At 38.8% G+C, this 21,972-nt stretch overlaps 1 protein-coding gene across 4 annotated transcripts in view; it reads left to right on the top strand.

The window, feature by feature from the left end:
• ADGRV1 (adhesion G protein-coupled receptor V1) overlaps positions 1-21,972 on the top strand; it is a 280,553-nt gene that overhangs the window by 131,665 nt on the left and 126,916 nt on the right. For 3 of the 4 annotated variants that reach the window (XM_060761771.2, XM_067464543.1, XM_067464544.1), the window contains 11 exons: positions 351-500; positions 995-1,468; positions 3,443-3,586; positions 4,680-4,851; positions 6,221-6,356; positions 8,670-9,499; positions 10,570-10,687; positions 13,544-13,715; positions 14,040-14,282; positions 19,701-20,108; positions 21,744-21,928. In XM_060761771.2, the coding sequence (XP_060617754.2) occupies positions 351-500; positions 995-1,468; positions 3,443-3,586; positions 4,680-4,851; positions 6,221-6,356; positions 8,670-9,499; positions 10,570-10,687; positions 13,544-13,715; positions 14,040-14,282; positions 19,701-20,108; positions 21,744-21,928 (3,032 nt within the window). Of the gene's footprint in view, positions 1-350; positions 501-994; positions 1,469-3,442; positions 3,587-4,679; positions 4,852-6,220; positions 6,357-8,669; positions 9,500-10,569; positions 10,688-13,543; positions 13,716-14,039; positions 14,283-19,700; positions 20,109-21,743; positions 21,929-21,972 lie in introns of those variants that run through there. The other variant, XM_067464545.1, reaches the window with a different exon arrangement.

Raw genomic sequence — 21,972 nt, 5'->3', positions numbered from 1 at the left:
CGTCATGTAATGGTGCATGGCAGCATCCATCCTTGCCATGAATAAAAGCAACAAAATGGGGCAAAATGCCCCATGTGAAGACATCCCTAGTCTGCAGGTGCTTAGTCTGGTGCTCAAACAACTATAACCGTGTTGGTTTACAGCTCCATGTGGCTTAATGGGCTATTATTACTTTTCTAGAAATTGTGCATGCAAAGCAAGTTGCATGGTTCTTTAAACCCTGACTATATACTATTCTAAAACATGATCATTTTTATGTATTACAAATTATTGTTGAAATGATTTTAATTTTCTCAGTCTCACAGACAAGGGAAGCCATTGATAACCCTACACTGTTTTATATTTTTTAGATTCTAAAGTTTGGTGATCCTAATGGGATTGTGCAATTTGCTCTGGAATCCTTATCCCTGGTGTACTATGATGAGCCATCAGCATCTGAAGGTCCACTGAGTATCACTCTTTTCATAAAGAGAATTCAAGGGACCACGGGAAACATTACGGTAGTTTTCAGTTGATGCTTGATTGTGTACAACAATGTAAGCTAAAGTCTCTTAAGAACTGCTTGGGCTTCAGTGGTGATTTACAGGAGTGCTTTGATTGTGTATTCCTGCATGGCAGAGAAGTTGACTGGATTTCTCTTATGGCCTCTTCCAAATATGATTCTATGACCATGTTTATGAGGATAGAATTAAAATTTTATAGAAGCATATGCCATTTTCTGTTATGTTCCCAAGTTCTTAACTGAAATATCTGAATGCTTCAAAGATTTCCAATAGAATATCTGTAAGTTAAGATTGTTCATAACTGACAACTTAATTTGAACCATAATTATGATGTGAGAAGCATATACGGTAGCTTAATGTGTTGCAGAGAAGTGTATCTAATCCTTTTACTGAATTATATTTTCTTCTTAATATGAACTCTATATTACATCTAAAATACCATAAGATTCAAAAGGTTTTTAATCAATCCTTTTTTTTTATAATTATTGTAGGTTCACTGGGAACTAAATAGTGATTCTGACTTCACAGATGATTTCCTTACAACCACAGGCTCTGTTATAATTCCTGATAAGCAAAGGACATCTGAGATTGTTATATCCCTGCTACCAGATGATGTTCCTGAAATGGATGAGCATTTTGTGGTGCATCTCACTTCTACAGAAGGAGGTGCTGACATGGATTTGGAGAAAAGCATTTCTAAATTCATAGTCCTTGCAAATGATGACCCCTATGGAGTATTTGCCTTATATCCTGAGAAACAGTTGGTTTTGGTGGAGAGGGATCTGAGCCGACATATCCAGATCAATATAACTCGGCATGCAGGGACTTTTGCTGATGTTATTGTAGAGTATCAAGTTTCATCTCCCACTGAAGAAAATCTAATTGCACCAGCCAATGCAAAAGGGCAACTGCAAATTAAAGAAGGTTCCACTTATGGAGTGAAAACAGTGCCAGTACAAGCTCAGGTATGCAATCTCTCATCACCTTGCAAGGCCCTTGGGAGCTCTTTATTGTATTGTTTGAAACTGTGTTGAGTAAGCAGCATAACAATATTTTGTGAGTAATATTTTGTTTAGGCCCTGGCCTCAGTCCAAAGTCTCGTAGATATAGAAAATGCAGTTTTAATTTTGAAGAAAGGGAAATTTAATAATTCCAATAAGTCCCTCTGACAACGAGGAAACCTGGTTTGGAAGAATAATACAGAGTTGAGAATATTGCTCTTTTTTTGCCCACTGTTCACATATTCCAAAATATTTTGGGAAATTATTCTACATACAAATTTACTATTTTTATTTGAAAATAGCTGCTTGCATATTCCTCACCTTATAATACTGTGCTACTCTGCTGCTGATTATGCATGCCCAGTGTGGAACACATCTCACCACACTAAAGCAGTGGATGTGGCTCTTAATGAGACATGCCGCATTATCACGGGGTGTCCGCACCCTACACCACTGGAGAAATTACACTGCTTAGCCGGTATTGCACCACCTGACATCCACCGGGAAGTAGCAGCCAATAGCGAAAGGACCAAGGCAGAGACATCTCCAGCTCATCCCCTGTTTGGGTATCAGCCAGTACGTCAACGACTTAAATCTAGAAATAGTTTTCTAAGATCTACAGAGACACTCGCTGGAACACCTCAGCAAGCGAGAGTCCAAAAGTGGCAGGCTCAAACCCAGCACCTCAACCAATGGCTGATACCAAATGAGAGACTCCCTCCTGGGCACACAGAAGACTGGGCGACTTGGACGGCACTGAACAGACTGCGCTCTGGCACCACGAGATGCAGAGCCAATCTTGAGAAATGGGGCTACAAAGTGGAATCCTCGACATGCGAGTGTGGAGAAGAGCAAACCACTGACCACCTGCTGCAATGCAACCTGAGCCCTGCTACATGCACAATGGAGGACCTTCTTGCAGCAATACCGGAAGCACTCCAAGTGGCCAGATACTGGTCAAAGGACATTTAACCAACTGCGAAACTCACAAGTTTTGTATTTGTCTGTTTGTTTGCTTTGTTCTGTTAGAAATGTAATATTTTGGACTGGTTGCTCTGACACGACAAATAAATACATTATAATACAAAATTGTTGTTTTCCATGGGGGAAAAACCCAAGTTATATTGCATGTACATTCATGTATCCAAGCAAACACATAAGCAAGGTTTTTTAATGAAAATTTTCTTTTAGTGAGAAACACATTTTCCATGCAAAAAAATCCTGTTTTGAGCAAAATCCCCCATTCTTTTGTGCAGTATATATATATATATATATATATATATATCACAAAATACACAATGAGATTCTGAAAAGTATATGCCCATTGTATGTTTTCACAAAAATAGCTTTCCAAAAAAACACACGTGTTCTTTGTACTAATTGTTCTTTTTTGTATAAAAATGCTAGTTTTGCAAAACAAAACCAAACCAAAACCTTGATAGGTTTGTGAGGGGAAATATATTTTGAATGAAAACCTAAGTTTTGCTGGGAGAGAACCTCAGCAGTGACTGGCCTGTGGCATAGCTGGCTAGGAGTCAGCTGCATTAAATCACCACTGACTGAAAGGTCATGAGTTCAAAGCCAGCCCAGGTCGGAGTAAGCTCCCAACCTTTTCTCTAGCTTGCTGTCGACCTTTGCAGCTCGAAAGACAGTTGCATCTGTCAAGTAGGAAATTTAGGTACCACTTATGTGGGGAGGCAAATTAAACTAATTTACGGCATCATAAAAATCTCCAGCTTTTCTTTTCTTTTCTTTTCTTTTCTTTTTTTGAGGGCCAACTATACAACAGAGCCAAACTCATTCAGCCCAACTGGTCAGCTACCCTTACTTGTGGGTGTTTTTTTGGGATAAAACTTCTGGTCTGAAATCATTCTTCTTGAAAAGTTACTTTTATGAATTTGTTGTTTTATTTGCTAGTTGGTGTCTGTTTCCTTCCAGGTATTCCTTTTCTTGGGCTTGAATTTTACTTTGGAACTGAAGAACATAACCCTTGTTAATGTCAGTGCCAAGACTGTGCCTAAGATATCGGAGACAGGAATGTCAGTCTCTATTCCAGTTCCCAAAGAAGCTGCCAATTCTCAGGTAATGAGATTTAAAACGGTTCCACATTCTTACCGCCAGAGGGCAGATTAAAGCTTTGAATATGAATGGTGTTGTTAAGAATTTCCAAAGTGTCTCAAGTTGAAGCATTTGAATAGATTAAAGCAATATAAAATTGTGCAGTTTTCTGTCTTTAATGTTTATTTTTATTTGTTTGCTCTGAATTTAAAGAGCACCAGATGCTAAAAGCAGCACTGCATATATTTTTTTTACAACTCAAATACTCTCATGATACTTTTAGGGGGGGGGGGGATTTAGCTACTTTAAGCATATTTGCATTAGATTGAATTCTGCTGTAAATACATATGTATGGGAACATATATCTTGAAGAATGTTGAATGTTGAAACTGTGTAGAAGATTACTTTGTGTGGAGGGGTTAGTGACTGCCAGAGGGTGGTGGAGTGTGGTGGTGGTGATGGTCAAATTATCATATGGGTTTGCAGAGCTGCCCCATTGCTTCATCATACCTACCCTTTTTACTTTCTTTTTTGCTATTTAAAAGCCACCCCAAGTCCTCTAGGGGCCATGGGGAGAATTTTGCCCCGGTTTTGTACATTCTAGAACTGTTTTAGGTGGTGCAGTGGGTTAAACTGCTGAGCTGCTGGAGTGGCTTACCGAAAGGTTGCAGGTTTGAATCCGGGGAGCAGGATGAGCTCCTGCTGTAAGCCCCATCTTCTGTTAACCTAGCGGTTCGAAAACATGCAAATGTGAATAGATCAATAGATACTGCTCTAGCAGGAAGGTAACGGCGCCAGCCATATGACCTTGGAGGTGTCTATGGATAATGCCGGCTCTTCGGCTTAGAAATGGAGATGAGCACCAACCCCCCAGAGTCAGACACAACTAGACTTAATGTCAAGGGGAAACCTTTACCTTTTAATTTTTTTTAGAAAAGAGTACACTCCTGGTTCTTAAAATACCTGCAGTCATTCCACACAAAATATGGTAAAATATTCCAAATGTTACAAGGGTGCATTTTCCACAATCCTGTTGTGTTCTTGCTTTGATTTCTGGCACTTATACTTATCTGCACACATTTCTTAACAATAACAATATGTCCCCCTGTTTTGATAGGTTGCCTTTGATTCTGTTGTCTTGCAACTTACAAATATTACAGCAGGGACAACTGAAGCTCTGATCATTCGAAAAGGAGTATATGGCTCTATAACAGTTGTCTGGAGCTCTGGATATCCAGCTGGCCTTAATCCAGAATACCTTCGCCCAGGGAACATTACTCCAGCATCTGGTAAGTGTTATTATTTGCTGGCCCTCAAGTATAGTCAGCAGACCAAATAAGTGTGATCGCATGCTTACCAAGTTTTATTGAAAGGGACATCATTTTTCCTTCAAGCCCGAAGAGTATTATTATACCATTAATTCATTCCCCCTACTTGATCATTATCAAGAAGGCTAGATATTAGCATTTGTCCCACCAGAACAGATCTGACTCATGCTTTCTTGTTGTTCCTCTCAACAATATGAGGTTGTCCAACTGTGTTATTTCATGGGTTTTCATAATATTTATGTGTTGCCTTTCCTGTTAAGTCTACTACTGTATTGTAAGCAAAACAGCAAAAGCATTTATCTTAGTAGTGACATAAATTTCTTGTCTGTCTGTCAATCCATCTGACTATTTGTACCACAAAGGATGTTGTTTGGTTAAGTGGCCTTCTGTGATGTCACTAGTTTGGCTATTGCTAGGTGAATTGACATTCTTGATGTTCCTGGTAAAGAAAGGTGACACGTGTATGAGGGAAAGGGAGGGAGGAAGGAAAGAATTGCAAAGAGAGCCACTTTACTATGGAGACATTGTCATGTAGGACCTTTCAGAGCTAGAGAAGAGAGAAAGAGGAAGAGAAGGGAAAAAAACAGAAAAAGAAGGGAGAAACAGAGGAGGGGAAGGAAGGAAGGAAGGAAGGAAGGAAGGAAGGAAGGAAGGAAGGAAGGAAGGAAGGAAGGACAAGGAAACTGGAAAAGATATGAGAGGAAGAAAAGAGAAAGAAGCGATAAAAACGGGGCAGTGCCCCCTCCGGCACCTGGGCAACACTGGGTATATAAGCTAGTCAATTAAAGTTTCAGAAAGGATTTTCAGAAGTTTTGTCTTTTCATAATCTTGTGTAGAGTTACATTTTTTCTGCAAAACCCAAAAGAGAAATTTCCATACTAAATATGGCACAGTATTGAATAAAACAGCCCTGCTGACTCCAAATTGATTGATATCCTGAGGGGGAAATAGTTATTTTAGGAACATAAAAATATATCATAACCAGAGATAAAATGAATAGCACAGGGTATCTTATATCTTGTGTTCTCCCATAGAGATGAAGATATGAATGCCCTTTTATCCTTATTATGTTTTAAATTTAAAATTAGAATGTTAACATAACTTTTAGTCTAAAAGTATTTTCAGCACATGAGGACTTCAAGTGGTGATAGGCTTTGTTGAATTATGGTTTAACAAATGGAGTACTGAGATAAAGAGAACGTATTTCTTTTGGAGTATTAACCAGATATCTGATAAAACTGAACTGCTTCATGATATAATCATAAAGTATTATTCCCATTCAACTAACTAGTAGTTTCCTAACAATTAGTTTCTCATTTACTTTTTCCAGGCACTGTTATATTTTTAAATGGTGAACAAAGCAAAACTATTTTATTTCATGTTGTCCCAAATCCAAGTAGTCCAGAGGTGTTTGCTGTGCATCTCTCAGCAGTGTATAGCAATATATCTGGGGGAGCTCACCTAAGGTAAGAGAACTAGGAAGCAAAAAATATATATACCTCTTTCTTACATGGATTTCAAAACCACCATCAAGATATTTATATTATTTATTATGTAGACATACCCACATCAATCTATAGATAAGTTAAGATGCCATATGTTCAATCTATGTCATCATAACCCACTTTTCTTACCATTGTGGAGGTTGGAATTCCTGTTCCAGACACACAATTCCCCAAATACCACCCAACCCAAAATAATTGGAGTCAAAGAGACAAATTGAGCTGTTTACCTAAATGCACAGCTTCTCTGTTTTTACCCTGATTCTTCTTCATGGTCTCTGTGAATACACACAAATGGGTTCCAACAGAAAGTTTCTCCAAGCCCTAACTTCAAATTTTGGTGGTAACCCCACTCACCCCCCCCCCCCCCGCCACTGCAGCTACTTCAGAAGCTTTGCTCTTCATTAGGATGTCTACCACAAGATTCAAACACTGCACAATTTACTACAAAGATCCCCAATTCTGAACCTTGAGTTGGTGCTATCCAAGATCTTCAGCCCACCCTTCGAGCCATTGGCTACCACTGACCTAAGGCTTGTTTCATGGAAGGCGGTCTTCTTGGTGGTTATCACCTCCACCTGCAGCACCTCAGAACTGGCAGCGCTGAGGGTTAATGAGCCTTATCTTTTTCCACAAGGATAGAGCAGTCCTTTTGTTTCTCATTACAGACAGGATGCCAGAGCATCCTGAAACATCACATTCAGGCACTCTATTTTGACCTCTTGCATTTCATAATCCCTGACTATAGTATCATGTACCATACATCTGTAAATAACTCCTCTTTAACATTTGTGATTCGAAATATCATAGGTGTTGGCTTTATTAATGGAAAAACAATAGAGAGAAGTGATGAGGAGGGAACTTGTTTGTTCCCAGCTTGACCCTGGAGCAGCCCACCAAGCGACTCAGGCCATGAAGATACCTCAGATTTTTCAGCACTCTCATACTGTTCTTCCTAAGAGTAAAGATCATGAGAATTAACACTATGACAATATTTGTCCTAATTGTTGTTATTTGACTAGGCATACTGCATTCCATGCCCTCATGCATATTGGGTGCACATACTCATTGCTTAGAACAAATGTGCACAATGCACACAGCACTGTTGATGTTGTAACCTTTTCTACTGTCTGGCCTTCAAGCCCGTTCCCCACTGTTGGTGCATCTACCTCATTCAAATGTTGCTGCCCTGAAAGGGCACTGTTGATCAAAACTGTTATCATGCACTTTCACCAGCTGGAATATTCTCTGGCTGTCAATGTGGTTTACCTGCTGAGTAAACTTGAGTATTGTTTTTGCACTACTTTGGTGTCAGTTTGACATGTGTCCCACCTTCCTGCATGTCAGCTTGCTAGTCTCCATTTGTGTGCATTCAGAGTCCATGAAGAAGAAGGAAAGGTTGCCTATCTTTAACTGTGTTTCTTCGAATGCTACTCTGTGAATTCACAAAAACCCACCCATTTCTCCCCTCTCTCATGCAGACCTCCCCCTTTCTAGCTGCTTGTGGCTTAGGAACTGGGGAGCCACTGACCAGGGCACCTTTTATGCCCTGGGGAGTAATGGGCAAGGTTACTGCCAAATTTTGAAGTTAGAGCTTGGAGAAGCTTTCCATTGGAATCTGTGCAGGTGCAGTTAGATCCTTTTGTGTGAATTCACACAGAACCACTAGAAGAAATACAGTGACATGTAAGCAACCTGCTCTTCTCCACATATATGGTTGTCTTGGGGAATGGGGATGCCACAGTGAAAAAGGGGTTGTGGTTGCACTGGGAGACATTACAGATACATGAGAAAAATATGTCTTCCAGTTCAGCTTTGAGAAGGACTATGTCACAATGTCTCTATAAAATGCTCTGACAATGGTGACCAGTCTCTCTTTGTGGCTCTTTCCTCCCCCCCCCCCCCACCATTTCCCTCATACACCTTCATAAGCTTCTTACTTCCTTCCTTTCTTTCCTTGCTTTCACTTATACAGTTTCCTCCTCTTCTTCCTTCCTTCTTTCCTCCCTCCCTTCCTTCTTTTCCTCCCTCCTTCCCTCTGTTTTCTTTCTCTTCCCTTCCCCTCATACACATCCAATCCACTTTACTCCCTATGTTTCCCAGTCACATGACAGAGGGCCACTTCATGTAACCATAGCCTTTCCCTCTACTCTTGGCCCAAAAAGGGTAGTTTAAATCCCTGGAAGCATTTTAAATTGGCTAATGAACTTTTAGTTTCTTAAAGCCATTAAAGATGATTTTCAGCCATGTTTGTTTGTTTGCTGTCTCCATTGATAGATCAGATCACACAGTTGCTGAAATTGAGCCTTCAGGGATCTTTCAATTTGCCCCTAGCTCAAGGGAAATGTTGGTAAGGGAAGAAGAGCAAACAGTCAGATTCCACGTACAAAGACTTTTTGGCTACCGAAGCAACCTCACAAAAGTGTTCTATCAGACAATTGCAGGAAGTGCCAAACCGCTAGAAGACTTTGAACCTGTTTTTGGAGGAGAACTTATTTTTGAGCCTCTTCAGGTTGATGCTGTGTTTGAAATCTTGATTATTGATGACAGCATTTCGGAAGGAGATGAAATATTTTTTGTGAATTTAACATCTGTGGAAGTTGATCTAAACTGGAATCCACGTTTGAACCTAGAGTTTAGTGTTGCCTCAATTACCATATTGGCCAGTGATATCCATCATGGAATTTTAAGCCTTGGACCAGCTGTTATTTACACTGAAGAAGATACAAATAACAGCACACCCAACATAGTTTTGATTTATATTAGAAGAACTCACGGATTTGTGGGAAATGTCTCAGTCACTGTTAAAACCCTTGGTAGAATAAATGCTGAAAGTGGAACAAGTACATTCTCATTTGAGGTTGTGACTGGGATTTCTAACATAACCTGGGCAGTTGAAGGGGAAGATTTTGAGGAACTGGCTCTGTCTGTAACATTACTGGATGGAGAAAGAGAAAGCCAAATATCTGTCAAAATCCTTGATGATGATGAGCCTGAAGGACAAGAATATTTTGGTGTCATCCTCTCTGACCCTCAAGGTGGAGCTCAGATAACAGAAACAATGGACAAATATGGATTTGGAGGTTTTGTCACAATAATTATCAAAGGTAAGGATTTTTATTGATTTAAAAAAACAGATGAAATGTGATGAATATGGTTAAATCACATGATAGTAGTGGAAAGGTAGTCTATATACGACCTCCCCACCCTAAGCCTAAACGATCACCAGATTCTAAAATATGAAGAAATATCAAGCATAAGAATACTGTTGTTTGCTAGAAATCACTGGTTCCCAACCTTTTTTTGACCAGGGCCCACTTTGTCCAGAGACCATGGACCACTTTCCAACATTAGTACCAAAAGAGGTGGGGCTGATTATCTCTGCAAAAAGGAGAGAAAATAAAATAAATAAAATAAATAAATAAATAGAGAGGAAGGAGGTTTGCGGACCAGATTTTCCTTCTCGCGGTTCACTACTGGGCCGTGGCCCACAGGTTGAGAACCACTGCTATAAATGTTATACTGATAAAGTCAATTAGTTACCGTAAGATTGGGAAGCTGCCACTGAGCTCATATACCTACCTGATTTTTTTTTTTGCCTTAAAGAAACAAAACAGAAAAGAAAAAACAAAGGGGGTGATGACAAGCCCAGAAAACCCTAAAATGGATTCAGAGGATTTTATGTGACCTTTAGGCTAGACTTTTTCCATTCTTGAGCTATAGCCTAAAGTAGCTTATGTTTTCAGCTCCAATTTTATCACAGTCAACATAACCTTCCCATTTGTTTAGAGAATCCCACAGTATCTTTTGAATCAGGTGCAATGACAATAGAGTTTCTAAAATCTTGATGAGAGAGGAAAATTGCAGGTCTATAGATATCAGCCCTTAATAGTATCCCAGTAAGTGACTGATGGTTGAGTAAGGAAGCAAATGCTGCTTTACCTACAAAATCAATGTGATGATCATGACAAAAATTCTATGTTGGCGATGCAATATTTTTGTTGTAGTTTAACAAACAAATCCAGTGAAAATATTACGCCCAAATTTAATTTCTCTGTTTATAAAATATAATTTTCTTTGGTTTTGTATGAATGTCTGTATTTTTGGTGTGCTGGGACATGAATGGCAAGGCTTAATTTGCTTCTTAATAATTTTAGATGACCCCTTTATCCTTCAGGAAATGATCTTCAAAATGGGATTCTGGGATTCACTGGGGAGGCACAAGATGGCTTCCTGCTTGATGAAGATTCTGAGAAGAGAGACGTGCAACTCATTGTCACTCGACAACCAAACAGGTGCAGGCAATGGCTGGTAAAAAGTGCTGTCCCCACTTTTGTGATGTGCTGTGATTAGACTCAAGGATTCAACTATCTGCAGAAGAGGCTACCATGGGATTTTATAATAAACCTTTGCTTTTATAGATGCTCTACTGCAATCTGGCAAATTTACCTCATAAATTCAGAATATGATTTAAATCAGTGTACCAGAACCAAGTAGAAATGAGAGGATTAAACACTTTCTCCACCTCATATACATAATAGCTGGGATGTGAAATTAATTTCCTTCCTATTTACATGCATTTCTGATTTACTACCGAATTCAATACAGATGCAAAGGGCAGTTGGTTAGAACTGGAGGTTCATACTGCACTTGTTGATCTCAGTCTCCATGGTAAACTTCCTTCAGCCCGTTTCTCAGCGAAGATCCAGTTCATTAAGTTTTGAGGTAAACAACCATTCCCAAGACACAAAAAGTATAATTTTTCAAAAGATTTTCAAAAGATTGAATTTCTGTTTTTATGAAGTTGAGGATCTTTACCTTAACTCTTTTCTCATGTACATATATAGCCAGCCCTTCACATTTAGGTTGTTGTGTATTTTGCGAGCAGTATGGCCATGTTCCAGAAGCATTCTCTCCTGACGTTTTGCTTTTATATGTAGCAGGTTTTTTGGAAACTAGGAAAATGGGGTTTATATATCTGTGGAATGTCCAGGGTGGAGGAAAGAACTCGTGTCTTTTTGAGGTAGGTGTGAATGTAGCTATTGGCCACCTTGATTAGCGTTTAATGGCCTAGCAGTTTTCAGGGTCTGGCTTCTTACTGCCTGGAGGTGATTAGTTGGCCCTTATCATTTTTTGTCTGGAATTCCCCTGTTTTTGAGTGGTGTTCTTTATTTACTGTTATGATTTTAGAGTTTTTTTTAAAAAAAATACTGGTGGCCAGATTTTGTTCATTTTCATGGTTTTTTCCTTTCTGTTGGAATTGTCAACATGATTGTGGATTTCAATGGCATCTCTGTGCAGTCTGACATGGTGGTTATTAGAGTGGTCCAGCATTTCTGTGTTCTCAAATAATATGCTGTGTCCAGGTTGGTTCATCAAGTGTTCTGATATGGCTAACTTCTCTGGTTGAAGTAGCCTGCAGTGCTTTTCAATATCCTTGTTTCCTGTTTGGGAGTTGTGTTTGTTGGTCCATATGTAAACTTGTCCACAGCCGCATGGTATACGGTAGAGGTGATAGGATCCCTCTTGTTCTATGCTGAACTGAGCATTTATTGGATTTTTAGTGGGTCTGTAGATAGTTTGTAGGTTGTGTTTTTTCATCAACTTCCCTATACGGTCAGTGGTTCCCTCAATGTATGATAAGAACACTTTTCCTCTGGGTGGATCTTTGTCTTTACTCTTGTGGCTTGTTCTCAGTCTTGCAGCTCTTCTGATGTCTGAGGTGGAATATTCATTGGCCTGGAGAGCCCAGTTTAGGTGGTTCAGTTCACCTTGAAGGAGGTGGGGTTCGCAGATTCTTTTTGCATGGTCTGCCAGGGCTGTAATTGTGCTTCTTTTTTGACTTGGGTGATGGCTGGAGTTTTAAGGTAGGTAACTATCCATGTGTGTAGGCTTTCTATAAACTGTGTGACCCAATTGTTGATGGGGTTTGCGGATGACTAGGATATCTAGAAATGGAGGTTTTCCTTTGTTTTCTTTTTTCATGGTGAATAGGATGTTTGGGTGGATACTGTTGAGGTGGTCCAGGACTTGTTTAGTTCTTCTTCTCCATGGCTCCAAATGGTGAAGGTGTCACCCACATATCTGAACCATATCATGGGCTTTTTTGTTGATGTTTCCAGAGCTTCACATTTATTTATTTATTTATTTACTATATTGATAGCCTGTCCTTCTCAACCCTGAAGGGAACTCAAGGTGGCTTACACATAGGCAACTATTTAGTGCCATAAAAACATAAAATAAAAATAAAAATGTAAATTAAGATAAAAATTAATACACATTAAAACAGTTAAAAACATTACAACCATTATTAAAAACCACGCCATCCATAATTGTAATCCGGGGCCATTCCAATAGTAATTGCACATATTCCATATCCTCGTATTGCACTTTTCCGAAGGCTTGATCCCAAAGACACATTTTTACTCTCTTTCTGATGGCCAGAAGGGAGGGGGCTGATCTAATATATAATATTAAATATTTGTTGTGGTTTGGGGCACAAGACTTCAGCAAAGACTTTTACTTAAGAGAGCATCTCTCTAAGACCATAGAGGAATCCAATTAAAGGACTCATATTAATCAAATCCATTAATAACAAAATACACAAAAAATAAACCTGCAAATGTGTAGGTATAAATGTAGCCCAAATCAAGATGGTAGATGAGTTCTATAGTCCTCTACTTGTTGCAATGGCTGGCATTTCTCAGTAGATATTCAACAATTTTTCCTGGGGTTTTGTTGGAATGTACAGAGTTCTGCCTTAGTGCCACTCACTACCTTTTATCCATGCCAGAATTGTCTGAATACCACCTGCAGGCTTGCCCATCTTTATTCTGACATGTCAAATATGGTGAAGTTAAAAACTGTGTAGCATTTAAAATCTTTATAGGGGATAAAAGTATAAAACATCAGAAGAAGGTCATAGGTCTGAAATTATTTAAGAACAGAGCAAAAGACCTATGTTGAATTGTAAAAATAAAATCTAGTAAGTTTCTGTGACACATATCTAAATAACTACTAAAACTAAGTATTTTGTGTCTTCAGTAAGCAGTACTCAGTGGTAAATTCAGAAGGAACTGCTGAAGTGATTATATGCCCTTTTTATTGGCTACCTCTGTCAACGTATGTATTTTTTCTTGTTTCATTGATAGAGCTTTTGAAGATGTGGACATCTTATGGCGTGTTACCTTTGATAGAACATATGTTGTCCTGCAGAAGAATGGCACAGATTTGGCAAATGAACTGACAGCAATCACCGGGGTTACAACATGCAATGCTGGTCAAACAGAATGCATCATTTCTATTGAAATCAAAGCCGATAATGTGAGTCCTTCTTTATAAAGAATTAGTTTGATTGAGTGGAATGGTTTTATAAGGTTCTCCTGAAGTATTAACCAGACTATAGTCTTGTGAAAATGTTGTGACCAGGGTGGGCACACTTGCTTAGTTAGAATCTCTCCCACTCAGTAATTAATTGGTTTTCAAAAACCTGTCTGAATAAAAAACGACAGCCGTGTAGGGCCAACAAAGTGTTCCTTGGGGTGGAAGTCCTTCCACAGCCTGGTATGAAGCTTCAAGTGCATTTTGTTACATTTCCCTTTTGGAGTGAATTATTACAATGCTCTAAATAGCCTTTCTAATTTCCAGGTGCCTGAACTTGAGACTTCTTTCTTTGTGGAGCTGTACGAAGTTGGTGCAGGAGCAATGTTAAACAACAGTGCCAGATTTGCATACATTAAAGTCCCAGAAAGCGATTCTCTTTGGGGTTTAATCTACTTTGCTGTTGGGTCTCGTCTGGCCGTGGCACTAAAGAAGAACACTTTAGTTCGTCTCCAGGTGGTTCAAGATTCTAGCACGGCACTTACTGCTTCAGTTAGCTTCAGGACTCAGGTAGGATGGATGCATGAATATATCTGTTATTATATCTTTATTTCCCCCCTTCAAGTCCTAAAATGCAAAATATGTTTACTTTTAGTATGAATTATGAAATTTATGGAGCTTCCATCATTCATTAAAGGTTCATCGAGTCTCTTCTGAACTCATCAAAGTATGTTTTGAAGTTAAAGTAGTTGAAGACTGGTTCACCTCTTTTATTCACTCATGTGAATAATCATTATCCATTTCAGAACTTGCAGGGTTTGCTTCAAATGAAAACAGTGAGCTTCAGGTTACCACTTGCATTATTAACAATGAAAATTCTTGTGAGAATCACTGAAGCATTGTTAATAGAGTGTTAGACTTGAACTTACGAGGTCTAGGGTCAGATCTGCTCAATAAAGTAAATTATCTAGGTGACTGTGTGGAGCATTTAGTATTCCATAGAATAACCTTCTGACCTGTTATCAGGTGTTTCCAGACTTTTAGAAACAGTAGGCTCAGTGGGAATTTTGAGAATTTGCCATTAGCATCATCACAAAATGTTTGCCTGTGAAAACTGTCTAATTACCAAATGGCTAACATGGAGGATATAGCCAGTCAAAAAATACAAATGTCAAAGAAAGAGACATTCTCAGGACTAAAACACAACCTGCTCAAGGGGAAAAAAAACAAAGGTGAGAGGTGAGCCCTGGAACATAAAACCAGTCCCCTGAAGATACACCTTTGTACTTCAAAATTAGTATAGTTAAGGTGACGTTATTTTACTAGTGTATTAAATAACAGATTTCTGTTCATACTACTAATTCCTTCTAAGGGGTATTACAGAAGCATTTTGACATGTAATTTGTCATTCTGACATAAATCCTAAAATCCCCTGTTGCTCCACACAATAGAAAAATATCAAACAATATAGCAAGTTACTTTTTCAGTAATATAGTATCATCAATTAACTACTTCCCAAACACTGTGATGAGCAATAGAAATGAATTTCCTTAAAAAAAAACAATGCATATACCTGGTGTTGCCTCCTCCACACACACACTTTTCCCCTTTCCTCCCTTCCCTTCATAGCTTTTCCTCTTCCCTTTCTTTCCTTCTTCCCTGGCTTTTCTTCATAGACATCACCTTTCTTTCCCAGTGACATCACAGAGGAACATTTCACCCAGCAACAGCCAATCTATCACCTAACAACAGCCAATCCAGTGACATCTCAAAGGGCCACTGGATCATCACCTAGTAGTAGTAGTGCATACAGACATGCTTAGACTTTTGTATATCTATATCTTCTAGATCTGTCTTTCTGTCTACCTTCTATCTATATAATATATGTATCTTAACTATATATAATTTCTATATAAAATAAATTAAAATCCAGTGTTTGTATGTATGTATGTTTGTATTATTTATTTTTCAAGATGGCCCTAACTTTCAGAGAGCATTGTAACTCCCGCCAACAAAGAATCTGGACCAAACTTGGCACACAGAACCCTCATGACCAGCAGAACATACTGTAGAGGTTTGGGAAACTGACCCAGAATGATGGAAATTATATTTCATCCTGAAGCTAGAGAGCACTCTAAACCCCACCGATGGCACATCTGGAATAAACTTGACACACAGACCCCCCCCCCCCCCATGACCAACATAAAATTTTGGAAGGGTTTGGGGGAACTGACCCCATGGTGGGAGCTGTAGTTTATCTCACATCTAGAGAGCACACTGAACCCCACCAATAATAAATCTGGACCAAACATGGTACACAAAACCCCCATGATCAACAGAATATATTGACGAGGTTTAGGGGGACTGACCCCATGGTAGGAGTTGTAGTTCACCACACAGCCAGAAAGCACCATGAACTTCACCAATGATGGATCTGGACCACACTTGTCACATGTACCCAACACAGCCAGCTTTAAGTAGTGGTGGAGTTTGACAGGATTAACCTGTCATGATGTGAGTTGTAATCCATTCACATCCTTCTGCATTTTCTTAATAGGACTATTCATGAAATCCGAAAACAGTAACTTTTTCAAATAAATAGTGTTACAAATAACCAAATATCTAACCCGAGCATTGCTGGGTACCTAAGCTTATATGAATATAAAAATGCATTTCCCCAGATGGAAAGATCACCACAAATCACTCATAAGAAAGACACCCTCACACAGACACACAATCACAAAGTCTTTGTTCCTTTATGGAATACTGCTAAACAACTACAACTTCAACAATGACTTTTTCTTCTCCTCTGCCCTCCCCTCCCCCTCCCTCCCTCCTTCCTTCCCACCACCTTCTTCCCTCCATCTGTTCAAAGAGGTAACTATGCATCCCAGTCATCTATCAAGTGAATACATGACCACTCCTCTCTTCACCACCACATTTGTGTTCACTCTCATCAGTCATCCTGTGAACCATCTCCACCAAGCCTTAATGCATTCTGTAGCCCTCTTCAAACCATGCTTAGTTTTAATTCTGCAAGTCACCTCCCAGTCCTGCTCCCAGGTACTAGTGATTCAGGCTTGGGAATTCTAAGAGTGGTAATATTTCCATGCTCAGAACACATGTGTATTATGCTGACCCAACTTCCACATACTTCCATTGCCACTTCTTGCCTTCTGTAGGAAAGGAAATGGGTGTGCAGTCTCAAAACATTTTGCTAACTCATATAGAGATAAAATGGTGCCTCACTCTTGCTACAGCCAACATTTGTTTCAAAAGTCATGGTATCATTGTATCATTCCCTCTCTATATCTATTTTCCCTACAAGCATGAATGAATCTCTTGATGGGGCGCTTCTTCTTCACCACTAACCCATAAGAATTGCTGCTCTCTCCTTACATAATCAACCATACAGACCTATGTAAAGGCATGCAGATTCTATGCCAGTTCTCTGTAGCTAGAAGTCCAACTTTTGCTTTGATAAACTATATTACTGCCATACAAAGTATAGAATTCTAAGTTAGATAAACCATAGTCTGTAGCAATATTTTTTCAACATGGAGTGTGCTATGTCCTTTTTCTAGATACTATGTCCCATCCCTCCTCCACAACAAATACTTAGCAGTCTAGGGTCTGCTTCATTGAACTATGTGTGTGGTAAGGATGTAATTATTTGCTAGATTAGTTCTCAAGGGAAGCAATAAGTATTTCAGTAATTTTCTTCCCACTAAGAAAGTCTTCAAAAACTGTGTAGCTTTCAAAAACTATTCCCAGTTCAAGACTTATTTTCTGCAAAACCTTTTTTTTCACAGAAATCTTATTTTCTGCATAGAAATTCCTTCTTCTTACACAAAAGATGTTGTTTTATATTCAAAAAAGGACCTAAAAATTTTGTGCAGAATGAGACTCAAACTGTGAATAGTTTTTGAAACTGTACAGTGTTCAAATATTTTCTCTTAAAATTTTATTTTCTATGTAGAAAATACTGTTTCCTGTACAAAAATGCTGCTTTTTGCAAAAGTGTATATAACAAAAGTGTAAAGGTCTGTGTGGAATAACTCCAGACTACAAAGATTGGCATCAGTCCAGGATTCTTCACATTTTAGTTTTACAACCCTCAAAAACATGCTGTCAACTGCTTGTCAACTATTTTAATATTGTTTTCATCCCTGGTGTGTGGGTGTCCTGCCTCCTGCTTTATCGCTATTTCCTTTTACTCCTGCAAACCTTGCAGCTCCTTTGAGAGTGCTGATACTTCCTCTGCTTTTTTTCAGTAGCCTAGATCATTAGCATCATTAGTTATTAGTAGATCCAAGCAGGACTTACAACGTAACAGTGTAGACTGCTTCTAATCAGGGTTATTGCCAATCAAATAGCTTTAACTTGTTCTGAACTCTTCCCTCCCTGCCTGTTCCCCATTTTCTTCTATAATGGAAAATTGGTCAAATGGGTAACTCTGCGAATTAAATGGGTTGTTTAATGCTTAACATTGTGTGCGCACGCCTGTGTGAATTGGGATTTTGGGGTTCTTCAAAGCCTTTTCCTACCTTCATATTTTAATATTGTTGAAATGTTTAGGTCTTTGGAGAACTGAAGTCTGAAACATTGGGGTGGGGACCCTGTTTTTTCCCCTCTCTGTCATTGGTATTTACATTGCTGTAACACAGCTCAGTGGTACTGTTGTTTTATCCTTCAATCATTTTCTAACCTTTTCTTGTGAAGAAACTTGTTCCTCTGCGTGTTTTCTAAAAATGTGCTATATTATATAATTAGTCACTTATTTCTGTGAGACATCACCATGAACTTTTGCATTTCTGTTAAGGAAAGGGACATTATCTATTCTAACCTGAGAATCAACCACTGAAAATCAGAAAAGGTGTTTGCTAGGTCTGTTGTAACACATACACCTTATCATCTCCATAGTCTTAATCATGTATGGCATTGTGCCAAAGTGTGAAAGCAATTAGGGAAAGAAAGTCAAATGGGAGGCAGAAAGAATTAGGAACTTACATTGAGATCCTTATCCCATTCCCATAGCTTAACATATTTTGTTTCCATGAAAATATGCTAACTTATTTTTAAAATGTTATCTATATCCTTCCTTCTCACTTTACTGAGTCATTCAAATCAAGGTGAAGAAAACTGAGGGGCAAGTGTTTCATGAACTGAGAAAGGCAGTGATTTTGTTCTCTAACATGTTTGGTTGGGTAAATAACCATATTGGTTCATTTAATGACAATCTGGAAATTTTTCTGAAGTTAGAATAGATTAAACTAGATCTTGGTTGTTCCGCAAGTGAATGCCATTAATATGCATTCATAGCTGTGATAACAGTTGCCCTAAAGTCTGGTAAGATTACACCTGAAAGCCACACCAAGCTTGAAAATTCCTATCAGAGATACATTCTGATATAGTTGCCTCCCAAGAGCAGCTCGATGTATTAGGTATCCAAACTGCATAATGCAGAAACACTTTGCACCCATACTCAATGAACATAGAGTTTATTTTTCGTCCTGGCTCTTTATTGGAGGGAAACTTTTAACACACAACATTTCCAACCATAATCGCTTACTGTGGTACCATACTTACAAACCATCCACATTGGTGATCATGAATGAGGTACAGCTAGAAAGAGATCTCTCTCAGACACCTTTCTCAGTGGACTTCCTAGGAAAGATTTAGGATATTAGTCACTTTCTGGCACTAGACAAAGACTCACATTATCTCCCCTTCCCAATTCTTTTTTTTCTAATGCTTTTATCTTCTATTAAGAAATCTCTATGATATGTTTGTATTTCATTCATTATTTTACCCTGCTTATATGACTTGATAGCTACCCTGGTCAATTTTACTTGGGGATAAGATAAAAAGCTATTCAGTTTTTAAAATATATAATAGTGTTTTTAACCTTTGTAATTTGAAAGAAATTTATTTTAGGTACATGTTGTTCAGTTGTTTTTCTGTTTTTGTTTTTTTTTTCATTTTCAGGAACTGTTGAGGCCTGAAACTGTTGGTCGCATAATCATTTCACCCGCCATTTCTGGCCAAGATTTTATCCATTCTGAAGGGACATTGTCCTTTGGACCTGGACAGAAAACTGCTGTTATCGATATAACGCTTACTCCCAGAACTGGATCTTTAAATCCATTTCCTAAATGCTTTCAAGTTGTGCTATTCAGTCCTACTGGGGGTGCCAGAATTGATGATATCTATGGAACTGCCAATATCACTATTGTGTCTGATTCAAATTCCCAAGCTGTCTGGGGTCTAGCTGATCAATTGTACCAGCCCCTTGATGAGGATATTTTGAACAGAGTCCTCCAGTATTTAAACATTAAAGTTGTCACAGAAAGTACAGAAGAACAGCTTGCTGGTGTGATGCACATTATAAATAAGGTAAATGCGGACCTTTACATAATATTTTACTCTTAGCCAACAATGTGCTGCCCCCTATAATTCATTTTTCAACTTTTCTGAATTTGGTACCTTTTGGAAACAAACTCCACATATTATTTCTCCATGGTTTCCCCACCCCCAGGAACTGATTTAATTTATTCTATAGTGTATATGAACTTAGTCTATCACTGCTGAGTCTCTTGTATTGCAGTTTTCTATTGTGTTCTCCCATATCAAACTAAATCTAAGCCTGATCACTGATAGCAGGCAATGTGCTAAGAAACTCTTTGGGTCTTCTGCCTTTTTTATTTAAATGTCTCCCTTCACAGACCCATTCATACTACAGAATTATAATACTGCTATCAAACTGTAACTGCCATGGTTCAATTATATAATCCTGGGATTGACAATTTAGGGAAGGGAATTTTGAATTCTCAGATAGAACAATCCATTGTCTCACCAAAGTAACAAACCTAGAAATTTCATTGGATGGAACCATGGCCATTAAACAGTGAGAGCATTATAACTGTCTAGTGTAAATGAACCCCATGTCATGACATAACTAATCTATCAATTTTGTTGTTTTCAGATAGGTAATTAATATAAAGCCCATCTACATGAGCCATATATATTGGTGCTGATCTGGAGTGAAGATACTCAGGATCAGCGCTGTTGAAGTTTGCATGGCCAACTACTGAGACAGCTTGGTGGCTAGTGGGTATCCAAATTTCACAGCATCAAGATGTCTCCGCAGCTCGATGGAGTCTGCATGGCCCAGTGGTGCCAAAATGGGTCACCTTCCCCCTCTTGTTCTTAGCTTAGTGATGACCACTGAGCATGAAACTATCAGTGATTGTTGTTAATCACATCCATTGACACTGGACCAAAGGATTTGAGAGAGGAGAGGAGTTAAAGGAGACCCCCCCCCCCGCCATGTCCTTCTCTAATTGCTTTGTTGCTTCGACAAGTATTGGTGGATGCGATGAATGATTTCCACCAGCAATTTCTCACCAGCTGGTCACTGCTAAGTGGAAATAAGACAGGGAAGGTAAGTGCCACTTCCTGTTCAGAGCTGCTCAAGTGCAGTGAAAGCAGGATGTTAATGTAAATAGCTGCAGGTGAGCCTTGAAGCTTTGGAGAACTCCTGGAGCATTCTGCAACTTTTTAAAACATGGGACAAAGCTGTATTAAGCAGCCTTGGCAGGCATTCGAGCAAATGGACCTAATGGAGTCCATTCACCCTCATCCTGACTTGTTTGGCCCATGTATACAGGCCCTTAATCTGTTCTAACAATGATAATTCCTGTGGCATTACAAAAAACCAGCATATTTGTAATGGTTTGAAGATGGTGGCAGGATATAAATAAATGTTTATTGTTATTGTTGTTGTTGTTGTTGTTGTTGTTGTTATTATTATTATTATTATTATTATTATTATATTGGTGTTCCATTGGACATGCCTCGTTATGTGAAAAAAGGTCAATTAAAACTTGGGAAATTGGTTTACTTTCTCATGCAAGAGCCTCATTGTCATAAATAGTTTCAGTATGAAAGACAGGCATGATTGTCATCTGTGTACACTGAATAATTTTCTCTCTCCCCCGCTTTCCTACTTTTTTTTTTTGGGTCTCCAAGATAATATCTGAAGGAGAAAAACAGCCACTCACTGATAAAAGCCGGAATCTCTTGTATGATATCCTCTGTGCACTTATTAATCCCAAACGCAGGGACACTCGAGGCTACAGCTTCCTTGCTGATGTTACTGAAAAATTTGCCTTTTCACTTCCTGTTGGGGAAATATGTGGAACCCCAGGGGAAAGGTAAGAGGTTTTCTATAAAAAGAACATGCCAAGACTATATGATC

This window comes from Anolis sagrei, chromosome 2, assembly GCF_037176765.1.
Source record: "Anolis sagrei isolate rAnoSag1 chromosome 2, rAnoSag1.mat, whole genome shotgun sequence".
NCBI lineage: Eukaryota > Metazoa > Chordata > Lepidosauria > Squamata > Dactyloidae > Anolis > Anolis sagrei.
Note: the sequence above shows the minus strand (reverse complement) of the source record. Positions and strands in the feature narration are given on the sequence as shown.